Source organism: Pelophylax lessonae, assembly GCF_965119305.1.
Source record: "Pelophylax lessonae genome assembly, chromosome: 10".
Taxonomy (NCBI): Eukaryota; Metazoa; Chordata; class Amphibia; order Anura; family Ranidae; genus Pelophylax; species Pelophylax lessonae.
In genome coordinates, this window is record NC_138777.1 from 156,078,927 (window position 1) to 156,101,281 (window position 22,355).

The following is a 22,355-nucleotide window of genomic DNA, read 5'->3' on the forward strand; positions in this document are numbered from 1 at the left end:
GGTAACTCTGGGCCAAGCACCCTATCGTTATTTAAAACCCTCCAATGCTTCTTAAAAATCCGCTTCACGTCATTAAACTGTCTTGAGTAGGTGGTGATAAACGAAAAGCCAAAGCGGTTGGAATTGGCCTGTGTTTTTAGCTGTTTATGAACTAAACTGGATCTGTCAATGTTACCAACCTCCTGGAGTACCATATCCAGGTTGGCCTCATCATACCCCTTATCCAAAAATTTGTCCTTTAACGTTCGTGCTTGACTTAAATAATCCTCTTTGTAAGTGCAGTTACGACGAAGCCGCAAAAACTGGCTTTTGGGTACAGCGCTCAACCACGATGGATGGTGACAGCTTCCTTGCTCGATGTACCCATTGCGATCAGTGGGCTTAAAGTATGTAACTGTCGCAACTGCACCATCCCTGATCTCAATGGTCAGGTCAAGAAAATTTAATTTTTTCATTACTGGCCTCATATTGTAGACAATCCCCATAGAGTTCGAATTAAGGCCTCCCATAAAGCTGTCAAGTGATGCTCTATCTCCATCCCACAGGAGGAGCACGTCATCTATATAAAGTCGCCATAAGACTAACTCTGGTCTCTGCTGACTATAGATGGCGTCCTCCTCCCATTTAGCCATAAACAGATTGGCCATGCTTGGTGCATATTTCGCCCCCATAGCGACTCCCCTCTTCTGCAAGAAAAAGGAGCCGCCGAACCAAAAATAATTATGCTGCATGGCGAATTAAAGTAAAGTCAAAATGAAATCTCTTTGTAATGGTAAACGGGAATCATCCCTTTCCAAAAATGTCTTGACCGCGTGATGCCCATGCTCATGCGAAATGATCGTATAGAGCGATGTGACATCCGCTGTGACCAAGAGATAACTCTCCCTCCACTCGATGTCTTCCAACAAGTTCAAAACCTGTGTAGAGTCCCTAATGTAAGATGGAGGAAGTCATGTCCGCCGGGAAATTTCACGTTTGGAAACCCGGTGGATTTTCAACATGAAGACTTACTCCCCATGGGGAATGAATATTGAGTGGGATGTAAATTGTTACATCAATAACAGCTAATTATTTATTTTGGTCAAATGGAGTAACATTATTTACATTGTATTGCAATATATTGCTCTTTTAAGGCATTTTTACTAACATTTTTATTGAAATGTCTTTCTATTGCCCTTCAAGGCATTTTTGTGATTTTTTAATGAAATATTTTATCTTTTGGTGATGCCATGATTTGGTATCCCCTGGGTTGGTTTTAGTGTATTTTAACAGTTATTGATGGTGCTACTTCCGGTGTCCCCTGTGTCAGTTCTCCATCATCCTGTCCTTGCTGACCTCAGACTTCCGGTTTAACACTCATCTTGGTCAATTCTTATTTTTATGTCTGGAATATTTGATTTTACATGGTAATACATAATTCGTAATGTGCGGCTATTAATTCGTGCACCATTGCTGTTCTGCTCTTCTCCCGGAGTCTTGGTTGCTTACTGTAGTATGCCTATCCCGAGAGCTTCCGGTTTGCGGAGCCGGCCGAATGGAACGCATTTAGCGGTCATTTCCACTCTGTTCATTTCCGGCCAAGACCTTTTTATGCGTGCCGACGTCTTTGCAAACTCCGCCTCTGATGATAACTCTTTGACGACACGCGTAAGGCGACGCAGATGCAGACGGTCAGCACGCTATGGATTACCGCGGTTCTTTTAAAGATATTTGAAATTTTGCCTTGTCACTTTTGCGAAAATGTGAGTACTGCTCTTTTAGTTCAATAAACCTTGTTGTACAAGCCTACACTATTGTCCCTCTCCATCTTTTGAGGTGACCAACATACTTGTATCCATTTATGGGAGTTCCTAAGGTCCCGGTTCTATTTCCTTGCCATCATCTGTTTTTCCTGTGTGGATCCTATGGGAGTGCTACACGCCTGATTTAATCATCTGGTAAGCAGTTTGGTTGGTCATCACTATTGGGTGTTTTATTGCTCCTGACTCCAGCACTGGTATCTGGGACTTCCTCTGGCTTCTTCCTATCTACATATTGGACATTTGTGGACGATATTGCTTTGGGACTGTTTTATCTCATTGGCGCTGCTATTATTTTTCCTTTTATGCTTATGAGTTTGTAATCTACTTATTTAGCTGGCTGCCTTGAGTAATTATTAAAATCTTGTTTTGTCTGAGCGCAGATATCAACCTTTTATATTTGCATTAGCTCAATCAGACCCAGAGAGAGCTGCTCCATTTCCAAGTCACCTTTTAGTAACTTCACCCATTCTGTAATGGTCTGTGACACCAATGTGATCACAAATACAGGTTTTAATATTGAGCCCGGTAACACATGTAAATGGTGGGACAGAGAGACTCAATCTGTCAATTCACAGGATCAGTAAAAGCCGGGGATTCTTCAACTGGAACTACCGTAGACTTGTTCAGTCTGGAAACTGGATGATCCACCTTAGGTGGTACGGTCCACCTAGTGGAAACCGCATCCGCGAAGGGGTATTGCCGTTTAAAGCGCTTGGGCACCACTAACATTTGTTTGATGCGCCCCCACTGTTCATTGACAATATTGTCAAAAAGTTACGGACAGGGAAACACCTTGCCCGACTTCTGGGATTTGCGGGTGCCAAAAGACACCTGCATCTGCCATTTTTAATGTTTCCCGCACTGATACTATAAGTGCTTCCACCAGCGAGCTTTCCCGCGTGGCAGCTGACAAGGACATGTTCTCCTCGCCATCAGAATGCAATGACACAGACCCACCAAGGTGGGGTGCGTCCACGGCAGCCATATCTGCCTCAGAATCTAAGGATAACACAGAGGGAGTTGAAGGCAAAGGGCACTTTCAGGTAGCGGCACTTTTTAAAACTAAATCCACTTTTGACACCAGGCTTTCCAAAACGGCAGTAAAAGCATACAGGGGCTGCGACCCAGAGAGTCCCGCAGCCGCACTGAGGGGGGTCTGTAGGTGAAATTTTGTCCAGGGACTCCATTAGCAATGAAAATAAAAAAAAAAAAGCAGTGTCACTTTAAAAAAGTTGCAAAAACGCAATCCGCACCGCTGCACCAGCGGTACTACAAGTCCCAGCCTAACACAGCCTGCAGCAGTGTGAGTAAAACCTACAGGGACCCCAAAAACATGACCACCAAACTGGTCTGGAAGCTACAGGAACGTTCTGCACTCAAGATAGAAATGATCTGGCACAGGAAATGAAAAAGCACCTGGGTCATGCCTAGAGCCTTTAGTGTCTCCCCTTGCTGTCCAGAGATCGAGGACGACAAGAAAGGGGCCGCACCATACATTCCCCTATGTGGATCAAAACATGGCTGCCCATGTAATGTAATGAGAAAACCTTTTACATCAAGGCAAAGCAAAAAAGTGTACAGCAAAATCATACCAGAAGCATCGGAGGGTCCCCAAAAGAAGACTTCACGAGGACAAACACCCCCATCCCCCCCACCCACAGAACTGCTGTAATATAACGGCCCCCCATGAGGTATGAACCTGCTACAGAAGGGGGAAACAGCTAAGGGGGTCTGGTATGTCCAAGAGGCCAAGGATACCGAGGGATACCCGAGGGTCTGACTATTCCACGGAGGGGGCCCACGTCCACCCCGAGACCGCCAGGGAATTGGGGGGGATACTTACTCACCATACCACGGTATCAGGCGGGCGCCACTCCGAACAGACCACCTCCCACCCGGGGTGGGGGTGCTGACAACCAGGGGGTACACTGCGACTCAGGGCATTCCAGGTCATCAGCGTCCCGGTGAGACGGTCCAAACACAGGCTCGTCCCCATCCATCGGGGCTCTGGCGTGGCGAGGCCTAGTGCTGGACTATAACCTTCTCACGCTCGCTGGCCAGGCTGGGAGACCTTAATCTAGAATATCCAGTCCGAAATCCAGCCGGCCATTGCTTGTAGTTCTCCAGGAACTCTAGTTAAACGAAATTAATCACAAAAAAAAAAAAGTTCCCAAAAACAGACAGCTAAGACCAGCAGAGAACTAGGTCCTACTCCTAAACTTTGCAGAAAAACTGAGGGCTACAGCACAGTGTGTGGGGTTATGCCTGCAGGGACTGCCCCATAGGCGTGGTAAAGCTTTTTCCTGCCTAGTGCCCTACTCCTGTAGGGGGCAGCATAACCCAATGGTCAAGAAGATATGAAGCTGCGTCTGTCAATGAACGATAGCGAAACATTATATTTCTAATGTGCAAAAACCAAAAAAGACACCAAAAAAGACATTTATACATACATACATACATACATCTAAAGTGCAAAGCAAAACATACACAAAATTATGTGATAAAATACTTGTGAATACACCCTTACAAGACTCAACTGTGCTCATACCCATGCGATAAGATTCTGCAAATCGCACTGCATTTTGCAAACTGATTTCGGGGTGTCATTAACCTAACATTAGACAATACGGAAAGCTTGCCCTTGCTGATGCCAGGTATGCAATCTCCAAACCATCAACATGCTTCACACACAATATGTTCCAAACACGCTAACCCGTGATCTGTGACCCTCACACAAACAATAGTCATAAAAGCCTTTTAGGCAATTGACCGCTCCAGGAGATAGACCCGCTCACTACTCCTCCAGTCTCCCAGCACCCACCATCAAAAGGATGGGATAGAGCACCAAATGTGATTCCCAGATCAAGAAAATCGGCATTACATGCAATAGTGTAGCCCCTTTCCAGGTCTCCCCTTCTAGGGTGGAGTTTGAGTGTTCGCAGCGTTCTGTTTCTCTAGCTAATAGTCTTGGCAGTGGGGGCGTGGCCTGGCGCGGCATGCTGTGAGACGTGTGTGAGGTGAGCTCCGTCGGACTCAACTCCTAATACTTTAATCCTACGGTCCTACGGCCACTATACACCCTGATTCTCTCCACTTACCTTCCAGACACCCGCGGCGCCATGTCTCCGCCGAAAAAATCAGCTGAAACGGTTGCAAAACTTGATAAATGCCGCCGGCAGGAGAAGGAAGCTTCCTCCCAAGATGGTGCTGCCCGGGGACTCGAGGTGGGGACGGCGGCGGGTCAGGACACAGCCAGAGTGCTAGATGCCATATCGCTCTGCCAAACGACCCTCACAGAAAAAATAGAGGTGGTCAAGGTGGACATCTCCCTGATAAGGCAAGACATGCAGAAAGGGAGAGAACGAGTCACCGAAACTGAACACCGGATCAGTGGGCTTGAGGACTCCCCCCCCCCCCCCTTCAGAACTCTACAGACAGGCTACAGCAGCAAGTACAACAGATCCTGCAGAAACAGTACGATATGGAAACAGATTGCGGCGGTGCAATTTGCGCTTTATTGGATTGCCTGAGGGGGGTCGGAGCGGATTCAACTACCTACTTGGAGAACCTGCTTATTCACACCTATGGCAGAGAATCCCTCTCATCCACCTTTGTGGTGGAGCATGCTCACCGCCTATCGGGCCATCCACCCCCCCAGGGTGCAGCTCCTCGCGCGTTTATAGCAAAATTTCTCAACTAGAGAGACAGGGACGCTATCCTGCGGCTGGCACGTGTGAAGGGAAACATCCCAATGGGCAAATGGCAGAGTCGCGATCTTCCCGGATTTTTCCACGGAGGTCCAGAGGCGTCGCAAGAGTTTTCTGGAGGCCAAGCGTAGACTGTGCATTAAAAACTTGAAATATGCTATGATGTTTCCGGCCCGTCTCCGGTGGAAGGAGAGGATAGGGTCTATTTCTTTGAGGATCCGGAGTCAGCCATAGCCTGGTTGGAGCACCTTGAAGCCCGTGGTTGAGTTAAACTCTGACTCTCTCCCCTGATTCCCATGGATTATTTCCCTGCTGCACTTGGGCTGTATTACCCTTTTTACTGCACTCCCCTGTGCAGATTATCCTGCTCTGTATCCTGTGGAACCGTTCTATCTTGCAACATCACTTGCTCCAGTGGATTGTGTCTGTGATCCGAACTGCACTCGCGAGCCCCCGGCTGTTTCTAGGGTCCATCGCAGACGCCCATAACTTCTGAACCCTCCCTGGAGGGCCCGAGATAAGTCGCATGTTCCGGCGGAGCACTGCTACACCTCGTTTGTAATTTTTTCTCCCCTTTTTCTTTTATGTTTCTTTTGCTTTTTCTCCTTTTTCTTTATCTGCACCCCCTGTGGTGTCGAACTGTCTCACAGACTGTGCTGCCCAGCGACTTTCTCGCCCCTTGCACTTGCTGCGTCAGGTGTATGTTCCCTAATTCATTCCCTTTTTTTTTTCAGCGTGCTCCCATTTTATACTGGACCAACCATTCATTTTTGCACTAGTTCCTGCTGGGAATTGTATTTAGTATGCGTTCTGGTCCTGGCTCTTCTTCCCCTTTTTTTTATACGCACGCTACATTCTGAATGTCTCAGGGACTTGTTTTTCTGTCAGTTTTTTGGGGATCCAAGCCCGCACATGTAGGGGATGGTGCAGGGCAGAGTGGGGGGCTGAAGTTTTAAATTTAGTGCAACTGTCATATATGCAAGTACACGTTTATTATTTCTGTTCATGCTGTGGTACCGGTGGTGCATTCTGTGTTAGGTATGGAATGCCCTCTGTTGCTCGTATTTCACTGCTTCCCTGGCTTATGCGGGGCAGGGGGGTTGGGACACGACAGATCCTGGAGGACTATTCCCCCTCAAGCTTGACTCAATGGGCGCGGCCACCCTGAAAATTTTGACGTGGAACGTCAGGGGCACGAGGGACAAGATTAAAAGGACGGCTGTTTTCAATGCCCTTAAACAGCTGCGTGCGGACATCTTGGTTTTAGTTGAGACTCATCTGGATGGGCGCATGCAGCTGTCACTCAAACGCCCGTGGGTGGGGTGGGCGTACCACTCGGCTTACACATACCATTCTAGGGGTGTGGCCGTACTAGTAACGAAGTCAATTTACTGTCAGCTTCTGGGATGTCATATCGACCCCCTAGGTAGATATGTATTTTTACGTGTCTCTATCTTTGGTGAACCTATGCTCATAATGGCCTACTACAGTCAGGTTCATAAATATTGGGACATCGACACAATTATATTCTTTTTGGCTCTATACACCACCACAATGGATTTGAAATGAAACAAACAAGATGCGCTTTAACTGCAGTCTTTCAGCTTTAATTTAAGGGTATTTACATCCAAATCAGGTGAAAGGTGTAGGAATTACAACAGTTTGTATATGTGCCTCCCCTTTTTTAAGGGACCAAAAGTAATGGGACAATTGGCTGCTCAGCTGTTCCATGTCCAGGTGTGTGTTATTCCCTCATTATCCCATTTACAAGGAGCAGATAAAAGTTAATTTCAAGTGTGATATTTGCCTTTGGAATCTGTTGCTGTCAATTCTCAATATGAGATCCAAAGAGCTATCACTATCAGTGAAGCAAGCCATCATTAGGGTGAAAAAACAAAACAAACCCATCAGAGAGATAGCAAAAACATTAGGTGTGGCCAAATAAACTGTTTGGAACATCCTTAAATACAGAGGGTTCACCACAAGATGTAAACCATTGGTGAGCCTCAAAAACAGGAAGGCCAGATTAGAGTTTGCCAAACAACATCTAAAAAAGCCTTCACAGTTCTGGAACAACATCCTATGGACAGATGAGACCAAGATCCACTTGTACCAGAGTGATGGGAAGAGAAGAGTATGGAGAAGGAAAGGAACTGCTCATGATGCAAAGCATACCACCTCATCAGTGATGCATGGTGGTGGTAGTGTCATGGCGTGGGCATGTATGGCTGCCAAAGGAACTGATTCTCTTGTATTTATTGATGATGTGACTGCTGACAAAAGCAGCAGGATGAATTCTGAAGGGCTTTGGGCAATGTTATCTGCTCATATTCAGCCAAATGCTTCAGAACTCATTGGACGGCGCTTCACAGTGCAGATGGACAATGACCCGAAGCATACTGCAAAAGCAACCAAAGAGTTTAAGGGAAAGAAGTGGAATGTTATGCAATGGCCAAGTCAATCACCTGACCTGAATCCGATTGAGCATGCATTTCACTTGCTGAAGACAAAACTGAAGGGAAAATGCCCCAAGAACAAGCAGGAACTGAAGACAGTTGCAGTAGAGGCCTGGCAGAGCATCACCAGGGATGAAACCCAGCGTCTGGTGAGGTCTATGAGTTCCAGACTTTAGGCTGTAATTGACTGCAAAGGATTTGCAACCAAGTATTAAAAAGTGAAAGCTTGATTTATGATTAATCTGTCCCATTACTTTTGGTCCCTTAAAAAGTGGGAGGCACATATTCAAACTGTTGTAATTCCTACACCGTTCACCTGATTTGGATATAAATACCCTCAAATTAAAGCTGAAAGTCTGCAGTTAAAGCACATCTTGTTTGTTTCATTTCAAATCCATTGTGGTGGTGTATGGAACCAAAAAGATTAGAATTGTGTCGATGTCCCAATATTTATGGACCTGACTGTATATACCGCCACCCTTCTCCAGCTCTGTTTTATTGGAGGGGTTTGAGTTTCTGGCTCAACATCCGGCTCTGCCGGCTATCTGGATTGGGGACTTTAATAATGTGCTCGATCCTACCTTGGACAGGTTAGGCACTTCTCCCCAGGTGTTGGCTCTGACCTGTAGTACTAGATTTGCCAGACTGCTAGAGAGTTTTGGGCTGCAGGACACGTGGCGTGCGCTATATCCCTCCCAGAGGTCGTATTCCTGTTTTTCTGCATCCCACCATACCATGTCCAGAATTGACCTGATACTGCTGTCCCGAGCCCTGCTTCCCAGGTTACTTAAGGCGGGTTTCTCTCCCAGATCCATGTCTGATCACTGTCCATACTGGGTGGTGTTGTCTTTGCCCCACAGCAGACCTCCGCCGGCCCGGCGTGGTTGGCCCTGATGGAGGAGGGTAATGCACTAGATGACTCCTGGAGTCAGTTTTTCGCTGACAAGATCACACTGCCTCTACTGGAGCGGTGTGGGAGGCCTTTAAATTACATGCCAAAGCCACCCTAAAATCTCGTGTTAAGGCCATTAAAGCGGACTCTGCTGCGGCCTACTCCCGGGCAACGGCTAACCTCGCCGTGGCTGAGAGTTCCTATCTGGCGGATCACACCCAGACCGATGAATCCCAGTATAAACTGACCTCCAAGTTAGTGACCCAACTGGACTATGAACGAGCGAGGACGAAACTATTCTTTCAGAAGCAAAGACTGTTTGCACATGGCGAACGAGCTGGGAAGCTTCACGCCTACCTGGTTCATTGTGAAGACCGACCGACCTGTGATGATTTCCCTGATGACGGACTCTGGTGCCCCCTTGACTGACCCCTCGCTGGTCGCGGACAGGTTCCGTGCATTCTTTAGTGACCTCTACACTTCCAGGGCTCCTACTGACCACTCGGACATGCACTCATTCCTACAGGCGGTAGATTTCTCGACGTTGTCTCCTGAGCAGGTCGCACCGCTGGAGGCGCTGCTCACCGAGGGCGAGATTGCAGAGGCCATGTCCAGATTTCCCAGATCAAAGTCCCCGAGTCTTGACAGACTCCCGGTGGAATTTTACGCCCAATACTCCGAGCTCCAGTTGTCTAAACTATTTGCCCTTTTTAATCAACTATATGAAGATCAGGAGTTGCCCCCCACTATGAGAGAGGCGCTAATAGTGCTGATTCCTAAACCGGGCAAGGATCCCCATTTCTCGGAGTCGTACCGTCCTATTTCCCTCTTCCAGGTGGATGTTAAAATTCTTGCTAAAATTCTGGCTATCCGCCTTAATCAAGTAATACTTACTCTTATCCACCCCGACCAGGCGGGCTTTATGCCAGGTAGAAACACCTCCTTCAACCTACGTAGAATGTTCATGAACCTCCAAGCTGAAACTGACAACCCGGGCAGGAGGGTGGTGGCAACTCTGGACACGGCCAAAGCCTTTGACTCGGTAGAGTGGTCCTTCTTGTGGGCATGCCTCGGGAGGTATGGCTTTGGACCCAAATTCATACAATGGGTGCAGCTGCTATACAGCGCTCCGGTAGCGAGAGTCCTGGCTAATGGTTGGACTTCGTCTGAGTTTCCTCTGTCCAGGGGCACCCGCCAAGGGTGTCCCCTGTCCCCTCTGCTTTACGCCCTGGCGGCGGAACCCTTTAATATTGCCATTAGGGACCACCCTGAAATCCGCAGCTTCCGCAGGGGTTCCCTTACGGGAAAAGATCAGTATGTACGCTGATGATACCCTGCTTTACCTGGAAGACCCGGACGACTCTCTGTTGACAGCCCTTTCCCTTATAGAACGATTTGGGAGATTTTTGGGTCTCCAGATCAATTGGGATAAATCCCAAATTCTCCCTATAGATGGCACCCCTTCCGCTGTGACACCTGCGAACCCTGCCCTTAAATGTGTCCCCCGTTTTAAATACTTGGGGGTCCAGGTCACCACATGCCCACAGGACTATGTCCTAGACAATATCCAACCCCTGTTCCCTCTGATAAAGTCTAAAATCCAGGTGTGGTCTAAATTACCTTTAGGGGTCATGGGCAGAGTAAACCTGATTAAAATGGTCCTTCTCCCTAAAGTGCTGTACGTTGTGTGGCATTCCCCAGTATATTTAGCCCTGAAACACTTAAAACAACTGGAGTCCCTTCTTAAGGCCTTTGTTTGGGGATCGAGTAGGCATAAGCTTTCTTGGAGGAAACTTAAGAATCCGACGGACCTGGGCGGTCTGGCGCTCCCCAATTTCAATCTCTGCTATCTAGCTTCGCAGCTCTCCCAGTTGTTTCACATAGACAAGACTGATAGGGAGCGGTTTCTAACCCTTTTGTGCCCTAGATGGGCCTGCCACTCCCAAGACCAATTGACTGCAATACTGCGGGGTACCAGGGGGGCGGAGGAGAGATTAGACCCCAAATCCCTACTCTTTCATTACAGCCAGGTTTGGGAGGTGGTGATGCACAGACTGAAGGGCCCCTCCCTCCATGATTTTACCCCATTGTGGCACAACAAGTCACTTCAGGAGTTCTGCACGCTTCCTGACTCCTCGTTGTGGAGCGGGCGGGGTGTATTCCTCCTGAAACATACTACCCGGGAGCACCCTGAGGTCTTACGCCGACATGCAGGAGCAGTTCTCTCTCCCAGCCCATATGTACTATAGATATTTACAGCTGACCCACGCGTTCCGCACCCAGTTTCCGGTGGCTCCACCGAACCCGGAACCTGTGTTGCTCTTAGAGCTGATTAAGTGCCAGGAGCCTGCCCACTTGATCTCCCTTTTCTATGCCGAGCTCCACAAGCCCTCCTCCACTGAGATAGCCTATGGGCTTAAGACTCGTTGGGCCCGGGATGTGGGACCTATTGAGAATGAGGAGTGGTGGCAGGTGCAAGAGACCTGTCAGAAGGTATCCCCGAAATTGTCTGACAGACTTACTCAGATGTTTATTATACACCAGGCCTACCTCACACCTCTTAGGATGTCCAGGCACCAACCTGATCGGGATCCTGGCTGTCCAACGTGCCAGGCGGCTGAAGGCACCTTTTTCCACTTGCTCTGGAGTTGTCCACAGCTCCGGGGCTACTGGCAACAGGTGGTAGCCTTTCTACATGACAAGATGGTGTCTCTGCTGCAGCTGGACCCCAAGCAGTGTCTCCTTGGTATTTTTCCGGATGGGGATATGAATAAGTTTATGTCCATATTCTTGCAGGAGACGCGGTTTGTGGCCAGAAAACGGATAGCTAGGTCTTGGATGCGCAGTGATCCCCCAACCTTGGCTATGTGGATACGTGAGGTGAATACCAATATTCCCTTTCATGAATTGCTTTATAAACACAGAGGGTGCCCCACCAAGTTCGATAAAATTTGGGACAGGTGGGTGAGTTGTCCGGACACTAATGTATAAGCTTGTTCTGGATAATGCCCTCATTTCATCGTTTTTGTCTATATTTATTTTCATGCACCACTACCGAACTTTACTGCCTAGCATTAACCGGTTGTACCTGTTTTTTTTTGGCTGCTGTCTTTGCCACTCTTTATTCAATGTAAAATATCTGTATTGTTGTAATTGTTCAGTTTTTTTTTTTTACTATGCTATTTTATTTGTACTGCACTAAGTTTTCAATAAACTCCCTGTTTGGGGAAAAAAAAAAAATAGTCTTAGCAGTAGATCTCGATTTACTTACTTGTGATGGCATTGTATCCGTCAAAAGATTATAAGATGGTAAACTAATGTCCACAGACTGCAATTTCTTATGCATGTAATACCGATCTTGAGCGGGGAAGACCAAGACCCATCCTGCTGCCAGAACACTGCGCTGTATATTGTACGTAGCTGAAACTACATGAATTTATACAACACTACCACATGCTGCTTCTGCTAGTGAAAATAAAAGTTTGTGTTTGACCAGCTTGTTTCCAAAAAACTATTAAAACTTTATTTAAAGCTGGAAATTAGTGTTAGGACTTGCAACAGAAATCATCATATACATTGTTTTTATTTGCCAGTAAATTTGATTTTAATTGTTTACCAAGAGTTTATGCATCTGCAAAAACAAAAAAAAATGTTAGTCTTACCCTATCTTCATGCAATAAGGCAATAGTCTGACTGGCATCTTCTGCTGGAATCTCTTCATTTTCTTCAGGAATGTAGGGGCACCAAATAATTCTTCGGTGAGTATTTAACTGTGTCTGTTCTGGTCTTTGTATGTGAACAACAATTTCATCTCTAAGTATAAAGTTAAGAATAATGCTGGCACTGTATATATTCTCAAACTATAGTCAGAGTAATTTAACATTCTTATGCAAACTTGTACTGCATTCCCAATGAATAAAATACAAATTCTACTTCACATTCTGGATGCATGCATTCTTGATGTTTATATTCTGTTTTTGTCTAGAGTGCCCCAAGAGTGCAAAGAGGACACAGTAGTAATTTTTAAAAAGCAGCTATTTTTTCTTGCACATAATTGGATGCTGGAAATCAGCATAGTTTCCAAACATTCACTAAGCTCTGGAGGAAAACAAGGGCAACTGCACTTGCTAAGTGCACAGCCTATTTGCCTTTAGTAAATCAACGCCAGTGAAATACAAACTTCTTCTTGAAAGTCAATGGTTTGGCCAGCCCCCTTCATTTTTTTCATGCTTAACTGAAATAAAAGAAAGCGACGAACTTCCTAGCTAAAAATATGTTTAAAAAGTTTGTTTATTTTAACTACTTAAGGACCAAGCCCATTTCTGACACGTTGTTTACAAGTTAAAATCAATATTTTTTTGCTAGAAAATTACTTAGAACCCCCCAAACATTATATTATATATATTTATTTATTAAGGAAAGACTCTGTGGAATAAAATGGCAGTCCTTGCAATATGTTTTGTCAGGCGGTATTTGCGCAGTGGTCTTTCAAACACTATTTTTTGTAAAAAATATTTCACTGACCTTAAAAAAAAACTAAACCGTAAAGTTAGCCCAATGTTTTGTACATTGTGAAAGATGATGTCACGCCAAGTAAATAGATACCTAATATGTTATGGTTTAAAATTGCGTACACTCGTGGAATGGAGACAAATGATGGTACTTAATCTCCATAGTCGACACTTTAAAAATGTTAAACGGTTTCCAGTTTAGAGTTACAGAGGAGATCTTTTTCCAGAATTATGGCTCTTGCTTTGGCGAACGCTGCAATACCTCAAATGTGTGATTTGAACACAGTCTTTCATACGCTCACGGGTGCGCTGTAAAAAAAAAAATGTAATTCCCATTTCATTACATTTTTTTATTTGTACCACTTTTTATAAAAAATGTAATAAAAAATCTGATCACTTTTATTGCTGTCACAAGCATCCCTTGTGAAAGTAATAGGCAGTGACAGGTACTCTTTATGGAGGGATCGGAGGTGGAAAAGATCCCAGACCACTCCACTGAACTCCAAAGTATTCAAAATGCCAAAATCTGCATTTTTGACTTCTGACTTTTTTTTTTAAATCCGCACCATTGGCAGCCGAGTAAACTGGAAGGGACGTTGTCTTTATAAAGGATATAGGGTCTGGGATTAAAAATAACATTTCAGTCTTTGCAGATGACCAAGCTTTGCAGTGGGATAACTTTACAGGATGTCTCCAACTTACAAGCTGACCTCAATGCCCTGTTTCATTGGGCAACTATGTGGCAAATGAGGTTTAATGTTGATTAATGTAAAGTTATGCAATTGGGGGCTAAAAATATGCATGCAGCATACATACTAGGGGGAGTAGAACTGGGGGAATCTATAGCGGAGAAGGACCTGGGTGTTCTGATAGATCCTAAGCCTATTAATAGCATGCAATGCCAAGCTGCAGTTTCCAATGCAAGCAAAGTCCTTTCTTGTATTAACAGAGATATAATTTTTCCCCTGTACAAATCATTAGTAAGACCTCATCTGGAATAAGCAGTTCAGTTTTGGGCACCAGTTCTTAAAAAGGATATCAGGGAACTGGAGAAAGTGCAGAGAAGAGCAACCAAACTGATAAGAGGCATGGGGGAGTTTAGCTATGAGAAAAGATTACAGGAACTGTATTTATTCTCTCTTGAGAAGAGGAGATTATGGGGGGATATGATCAACATGTATGAATACATAAGGGGTCCATATAGCGAACTTGGTGTTGAGTTATTCACTTTAAGGTCAACACAGAGGACAAGGGGGCACTCTTTACATCTAGAGGAAAATAGATTTGGTCTCCAAATACGGAAAGGTGGTTCTGGCTAGCACCCTAGATTGCTTTACAAAAAAAGGCCTGGATTCTTTCCTGGGTGTACATACATGGGTACTAATAATTATAGGTAAAGTTGATCCAGGGAATATACGATTGCCTCTCGGGAGATCGGGAAGAAATTATTTTTCCCCTGCTGTAGCAAATTGGATCATGCTTTCCTGGGTTTTTTTCGCCTTCCTCTGGATCAACTGCGGGTATAGGAATGTGTATATGGGATTGTATGGTTGGGTTCTTTTTACTGTTGTTTTTTTTTGGTTTTTTATTAGTTGAGCCTGATGGACTTGTGTCTTTTTTCAACCTAACTATGTTGTGACTAGAGATGGCCTTGCGGTTCGCCCGGCGGACGGTTTGCGGCAAACTTTGCCCATTCGCTGTCCGCCGATCATGCGAACATATGGCGATGCGGCATGTTCTTTTACATTGTGAAGAACTTTGACCCATGATCCATCAGGTGGTACAGGACAGCCAATTGAGACATTTCAGCACATGGACATACCTCCTTACCTTATAAATAGAACTGACCTGGCTGCCATTTTATATTCTGCTTTTTGTCAGTGTAGGGAGAGGTTTGCCGTGTGGAGCAGGGGCAGATTGTCAGTGACACAAATCGCTAAGTAATAGGTCCACAAAAGTCCTTTTAAGGACTGGTATTTGGTATAGGTGTACTATTGTTTGGTGTGCAGTATATAGGGGTGTAATACACTTATACTTTCTAAAATAGAAAGCATTTTATAGTGTATTTGGGTACTGCAGACATTTTGCCTCTTTCGCTGCGTTAACTCTGCTACACACAGTGACAAAAGTTACTAGAAAATATTTTTCATAACTGGTGTGATAAACCAGTGCCCCCCCCAAAACGACAGATTGAAGCAGGGTGGTATACACCTTCTTCCACATATACTGTGCTTCTCTAGAGACTTTTGTCACAGGGTCATTTAAAAAATCACAGGCAGAGGAAGAGGCAGGCTCTTCCGCAGGGGTGGTAGGAGTAGTGCAGGAGCACCAGGCCGGAGCCAAAGTGGGAAGTTGCAGAAGGTGCGTTCGATTACGTCAAAGGACGCACCAGACTTGGTTGAGTGGCTCACTCAGCCTTCCTCTTCTGTACCCTGCTCATCCTCTCTATCTGCACCCTCTTCACTCTCTGCTGTGCGCACCCGCAAAGACACCACCACCATCACCATATACCCTCCACTTGAGTGAAAGGAATTATTATCCAATCCATCACTAGACATTTAAGATGCGCAGCCATTCTTGACATCGGATCAGGAAGAGGAGGTAGCAACAGCCACCACTCAGTCTGACGACAGTACCCAGATCAGCCCAAGGAGGTTGGTCCCCGCTGTTGCTGCCAACTCCGAGATCTCAAATGTTGGTGATGGGGAAGGTGACGTAGATGATGACTTGTCTATGGATGTCACGTGGGTGCCCACAAGAGAGGAAGAGGAGGGGAGTTCAGAGGGAGAGATGGACCAGCAGATAGGGAGGAGAAGCAGGACGAACTTACATTGCACAGGAGGGACAAACCAGACTAGTAATGTTATCAGGAGCGAGCCATCAACCATGTACGGTCACATCTGGCACTCCCAGGATGCCAGCACATGGCTCCGCAGTGTGGGCTTTTTTTACCTGTCCGCTGCTGACAATAGTGTTGCCATCTGCAGCCTTTGCAGTCAACATAGAAGTCGTGGAAAGCCCAACACTCACCTAGGGAACGACCGCCTTAAGAAGGCATCTGGACTCCGATCACCGATCCCAGTGGGAGCAACACCATCAGAACCCACAAAGCCACACTGCAGGCTCTCACCGTCCAGCCTCTTCTCCTCCTCCTCTCTCCTCACAATTGCTCTCCACTCCACCTTCCATCATGCCGTCCTCACGTTGTACTTGAAAAAGGTAGGCTTCCGTGGCCCAAATGTTGGAGCGTAAAAAAATTATGAAGCCGGATAACCCTCTTGCCCAACGGTTGACCGCTGCCTTGTCGGAACGGATAGCCCACCAACTATTGCCATATAAAATGGTGGACTCGTAGGCTTTAGAAAATTTGTGGCCATTGGAACACCACAATGGAAGGTCCCAGGAAGGAAATATCTCTTGCAGAAGGGCATGCCAGAGCTATATGGCCATGTTCAGCGGCAAGTGAATGTATCTCTGGCACACCGTGTCGGTGCCAAGATACATCTGACCACAGACACGTGGTCTAGCAAATACGGGCAGGGAAGGCATACAACTTTTACTGCCCACTGGGTGAACCTTCTGACGGCCGTCAAGCATGTAACCTCTGGCACCCGTGTAGATTTGGTTTTACCGCCACGGATTGCATGCAGGCCTGCCTCTTCTCCTCCTCCATCGCCTCCTCGGCTGACTCCTCCTTTTCCGTTGCTACCGTCTCTTTTCCGCTGCACCGCCCAAGATCCCCAGAACCTATTCGACATGCCAGGTGAGATGTTGCCATGCTGTGCTGCATCTGTTGTGCCTGGAAGCCAAGGGCCACACTGGTCCTGCACTCCTTTCAGCTTTGCGTTCACAGGCAGATCAGTGGCTAACACTGCTCAATTTGACAGTTGGTAAAATGGTGTGCGACAACGGTGCCAATCTGCTGAGTGCGCTGAAACAGGGCAAAATTACACATGTGCCATGCATGGCACACGTCCTGAACTTGGTCATGCAGCGATTCGTTGCCAAATACCCTGGGGTCCAGGACGTCTTGTGGCAGGCCAGGAAAATCTCCGCCCATAAGATCTTACGCTGCCATGGCTCGCCTTGCTGACATTCAGCGGCGACACAACCTGCCCGTCAGACGTCTTATTTGTGACTGCCCGACGCGATGGAACTCAGCCTTGTATATGCTTGATAGGCTGCTCCAGCAGGAACGTGCAGTTAACGACTACCTGTAAGAACTCTGCGGCAGGACAGGTTCTGAGGAGCTTGGGTTTTTTTCACCGTGCCAGTGGCTGCTCATGCGCGTTGCATGCAAACTTCTGCGGTCATTTGATGAGATCACCAAACTGGTCAGTCGCAGCCAGGGCGCCATCAGTGACATTGTACCTTACGCCTTCTTTCTGAAGCGTGCATTGCGGCATGTCATTGATCAAGCCGTCGAGGAGCAGGAAGATGAGGAAGTCGCAAGTCAACAACAGGAGTCTGAAGAGGAGTCAGAGGAGGATGGTGCCGGGGCGGATGAGGAGGAGCAAGAAGAGCATGCTTTAAACCTTTCTGGGATCCCTGGTGTTGTCCGTGGATGGGGGGGGGGGGGGGGGGGAGGAGAAGAACGAGGACGACATTATCCTGGATGATGAGCAGGAGCCAAGCCACTACACCGCTTCCAGTTTAGTGCAAATGGGGGCCTTCATGCTCCAGTGTTTTAAGAGGGACCCCCGTATAAAAACCATAAAGGGCAAGGACCTGTACTGGGTGGCAACGTACTTAGACCCCCGGTACAAACAAAAAATGGCAGAAATGTTACCAACATCACAGAGGGCTTTTAAAATGCAGCACTTCCAGGCTTTGCTTCGGGAAATGTTGCATTCTGCTTTTGCGTGCGCTGGCAGAGGAATTTCCACTCACAAAGAAACAGTTGCCGGTAGCAATCCAACAGTGCCTGCAAGAAGAGGGCGGTTTGAAGATGTGTTGGTCACTTCTGATATGAGATCATTCTTTCAGCCTACCCATCCACAGCTGTCCTCCGGATCCAGCATCAGGGAACGCCTAGACCTATAGGTGTCCGACTACATCGGGTTAACGGCCGATGTGGATGCTCTGAGGAGTGATGAACCCCTGGACTACTGGGTGGGCAGGCTTGACCTCTGGCCAGAGCTTGCACAATTTGCAATGGAACGGTTGGCTTGCCCCCCGTCCAGTGTCCTGTCCGAAAGGTCGTTCAGCGCAGCAGGGGGGATCGTGACCAATAAGCGCACTAGCCTAGCTCACGACAGTGTTGACTACCTCACATTTATAAAAATGAATGAGGCATGGATCTCAGAGGAATTCAACACATGTGACCAGTAGACCATGTTTGATTCCAATTCCTCATGATAGCCCACAAATATCGGCCACCACCCATAACATTTCATGGTCCCTGTCTTAGGTAAATACAGCGGCATAAAAGGCCTTTTATGTCCGTTGAATGCCTAATTTTAGGGGCCTGTACTGGCTGACGCTTCTGTATCCTGTGAATGACTAATGTACCTCCAGCCACAGAATACAAAGTTGTTTGCTGTCAGGTGAATGCCTGTTGGCTAATTTTTGGGGCCTGTACTGGCCGACACTTACTTCTGTATCCTGTGAATGCCTAATGTACCTCCAGCCACAGAATACAAAGTTGTTTGCCGTCAGGTGAACGCCTGTTGGCTAATTTTTGGGGCCTGTACTGGCCGACACTTCTTTATCCTGTGAATGCCTAATTTTACAAACTGACATTGAAAATCAATGGGTCTGTAAACGTTCCGCTAAATTGTGGAATGGATGCGGACCGATTTTACAGACGTGTGAATGGACCCTATATGTATTTGACATTTACCGGCTACTGTCAGTTCTGGCTGATTTAGAAAAAAAATGTATAATTTTTTGGCTGAAAAAAAAAAATATAATTTATGGCAACTTTTCCAACAGCAATACTTCTAGTATGTCAGTGTCCATGTTGTGGGACTATGTGTGCACAGCTAGTAAGTATTTTGTGGCTGCAAATATGACCTGGAGGTTTTTAATGTTCGTCTGCCATTGAAGTGAATGGGGTCCGCTGCTAACTTGCGGTTCGCGAACATTTGAGAAAGTTTGCGGATCACGTTTGCGAAGCGCCCCGTCCGATTTTAGTTCATCACTAGTTGTGACGTCACTTTCGGGTAACATGATTGGAGACCCGAACGAAGCCTAATCCGGCATCATCCTGGTACAACCACTTCTGCAAGCCAACGTACAGGTACATCGGTTTGCAGGAAGTGGGTAAATTCTGCAGCTCTGCCTCCATTGTAGTACTTTGTCAATGAAGTGAACAACCTTCTATGCAATAAAGATATAGACTGAGCGGTGACCCATCCACCACCAGCTATGCAATGGAAATTGTGCGAGTTAGGTGTTTTAGTTAAAAAAACACCTCTTTCCAGCCATATTGATTCACTACACAAGCCAACAATTTGTACACCACACACTTTCCTCCATTGCATAGCTGGCGGCTGGTCTCTGTTCAGTGTTATAAATATAAATATGTTTATTCACGTCCGTGAAACCGTCACCAGGGTACAGCAGAAGAGGCAAAGTGCTACAATACAGGTAGAGCTGCAGGTTGATCGTGTTGGGAGGAGGAGGAAGAGGGGGTTGTGTAAGCTCCCCTGTGTGCACTCTCATATACCCAGAGGAGGCACATCAGTTTCTCGTCATACCGAAAGTTGCAGAAAGCTGAGAAACCATACAATGGAGAAAACCTAGCCTAAAATCCACAGAATGCACAGATTGTCAAGTTGAATGTTTGAGTTAGAAGCATACTGGATTTTAGGGATAGACTGATATGGTTTTTCAGGGTCGATACCAATATTTTGGTCACAACGTATGGGTATTGGCCGATATTTTGTACATTTAAAGTTTTGAAAAATAGAGAAAATTTTTGACACAAATCTGGTACTGAACATGTTAAATTTTGTTTAATGCTTAATGGCTGACTTGCTGGCACCCTGTGGTGGGTGGCTGGCTGGCACCCTGTGGTGGGTGGCTGGCACAGTGTGGTGGGTGGGTGGCTGGCTGGCACCCTGTGATAGGTGGCTGGCTGGCACAGGGGCTGTGGGCAGCTGGCTGGTACAGGGCCTGTGGGCAGCCGTCTGGTACAGGGCCTGTGGCTGTCTGGTACAGGGCCTGTGGCTGTCTGGCACCCTGTGGTGGGTGGCTGGCTGATACAGAGTCTGTGGGTGGAGGCTGGCTGGTACAGGGCCTATGGCTAGCAGGTACAGGGCCTGTGGGCGGCTGGCAGGTACAGGGCCTGTGGGTGGCTGGCTGGTACAGGGCCTGTGGGTGGCTGGAATGCTGGTACAGGGCCTGTGGGTGGCTGGAATGCTGGTACAGGGCCTGTGGGTGGCAGGTACAGGGCCTGCGGGTGGCTGGCACGCTGGTACAGTGCCTGTTGCTGGCTGGCACGCGGCTGCGGTGGGTGGGTGTTTGGCTGTGATACACTCCCGCAAGACTAGTCAAGACTCCAGACGAGGCTGTCCAAGGCGAGGGAGGTGGCCTAAGAAGGCGGAATGACGTTACAAAAATATTGGCAATATCGGCCAGTTCCGGGGCCGATACTGATATATCGGGGAAAGTGCATAATCGGTCTATCCCTACTGATCCCTCCGAGGCATACTAGCTCATTATGCCTTTGTCTTTACAGGTTTTTTTCAGCCAGTTTACTTCCTCTTTAACTCACCAGAAATTAAGCCGGGCCACTCCGAGAAGACGTCTATAGACGAAACAAGTAGGGCGGGGTTTCCGGACGCTGACGGAATATACCGCACAGTACAGAGAAACACACGCTCGCAGCTCCTACTTGATTAGCCGGGGCAGTGTTTTTGATGATCACCTAGTGTCGGGTCAGACACCAACTAATGGGAGTGTAATTTGGATGATAAATTTTTTAATAAAATACGTTACAGAATTACACTATCTCAATATTATTTCTCCTTCCCCTCTATATTTTGGTACACCATTACTCCGGCATTAACTTTGAGGATATGATGACTATATAACACATTTAATCCCATTTATATGGCTATTGGTGGTTACCTACTTACCCTCTGGGATAAGATGACTACATTGGATAATTAATCCTACAAATGTGGCTGCTGGTATTACCAGCTTAATTTCTGGCGAGTTAATTTAGTGAGTCCTGTGTGACAGGGATGGTGGGATCCTCACGAGTGCGCACTGAAGACACTTGCTTAATATGATTTTCCTGCCAAGGACGCCTTTCCAGCTGGACAGGCTGTCATCTGTGTTGACCACTGTCTAATACAAGGGGAGGAGGAGTTTTCCAAGCTGAAGCGCCGAAGAACAAAGCCCCCATCTCAGGGACTCCCTCTGTCCCCGACTCAGCCGCATCAGAAAATTCAGAGACTGCGGAGTCCTGTCCCATTTGGACAGAATCTCCCTTTGCAGAGAACATGTATGGAACCTGTACGGGAGGCAGAGTCGTATCCGTCTGACGTCACCCGCTGCTGTTGCTGTTCCGAGCGTGTGTGGCTGGCTGCGGTCATGCACAGCCCACAACGCTGAAGTTTTACTGCTGTACTCAATATCGATGTGCCTGCTTTTATCATGTACCATGTAAGTGCAACCTTCACTTATTAAAAAGTTCATTATTGGCAGTCTGCACTTAGAGGTTCTTTCTTCTTTCATTTATATTTGGAAATACCCTGAATGTTTTCATCTGGTGTATCCGGTTTATGAGTCCTGCCTGGTCCTTATTACCAAGGGGTGCATCCATATGTACCTGAAGCCTTCTTGCTAATGTGGATTGAAACTGCGATTTTTGACCTCTGGTAATACAGTGGTCATAGCATGAGGTGATGGCATAAGTGTGCTTTCTGGTGGAGGGAGATCACTGTGTGGAGTCGCTGTCTCCTATATCCTCTTTCTACACTGGTTGGACTTAAGGAACTGCTTCTTTTAGCTTCTGGGACTCTTTAGTTTACATG

General features: G+C 46.8%; 1 protein-coding gene across 2 annotated transcripts in view; it reads right to left on the bottom strand.

Annotated features, from left to right (window-relative positions):
* Positions 1-22,355, bottom strand: part of EDC4 (enhancer of mRNA decapping 4) — a 629,569-nt gene that overhangs the window by 540,092 nt on the left and 67,122 nt on the right. For both annotated transcript variants that reach the window (XM_082271180.1, XM_082271179.1), the window contains exon 6: positions 12,520-12,670. In XM_082271180.1, the coding sequence (XP_082127306.1) occupies positions 12,520-12,670 (151 nt within the window). The remainder of the gene's footprint in view (positions 1-12,519; positions 12,671-22,355) is intronic.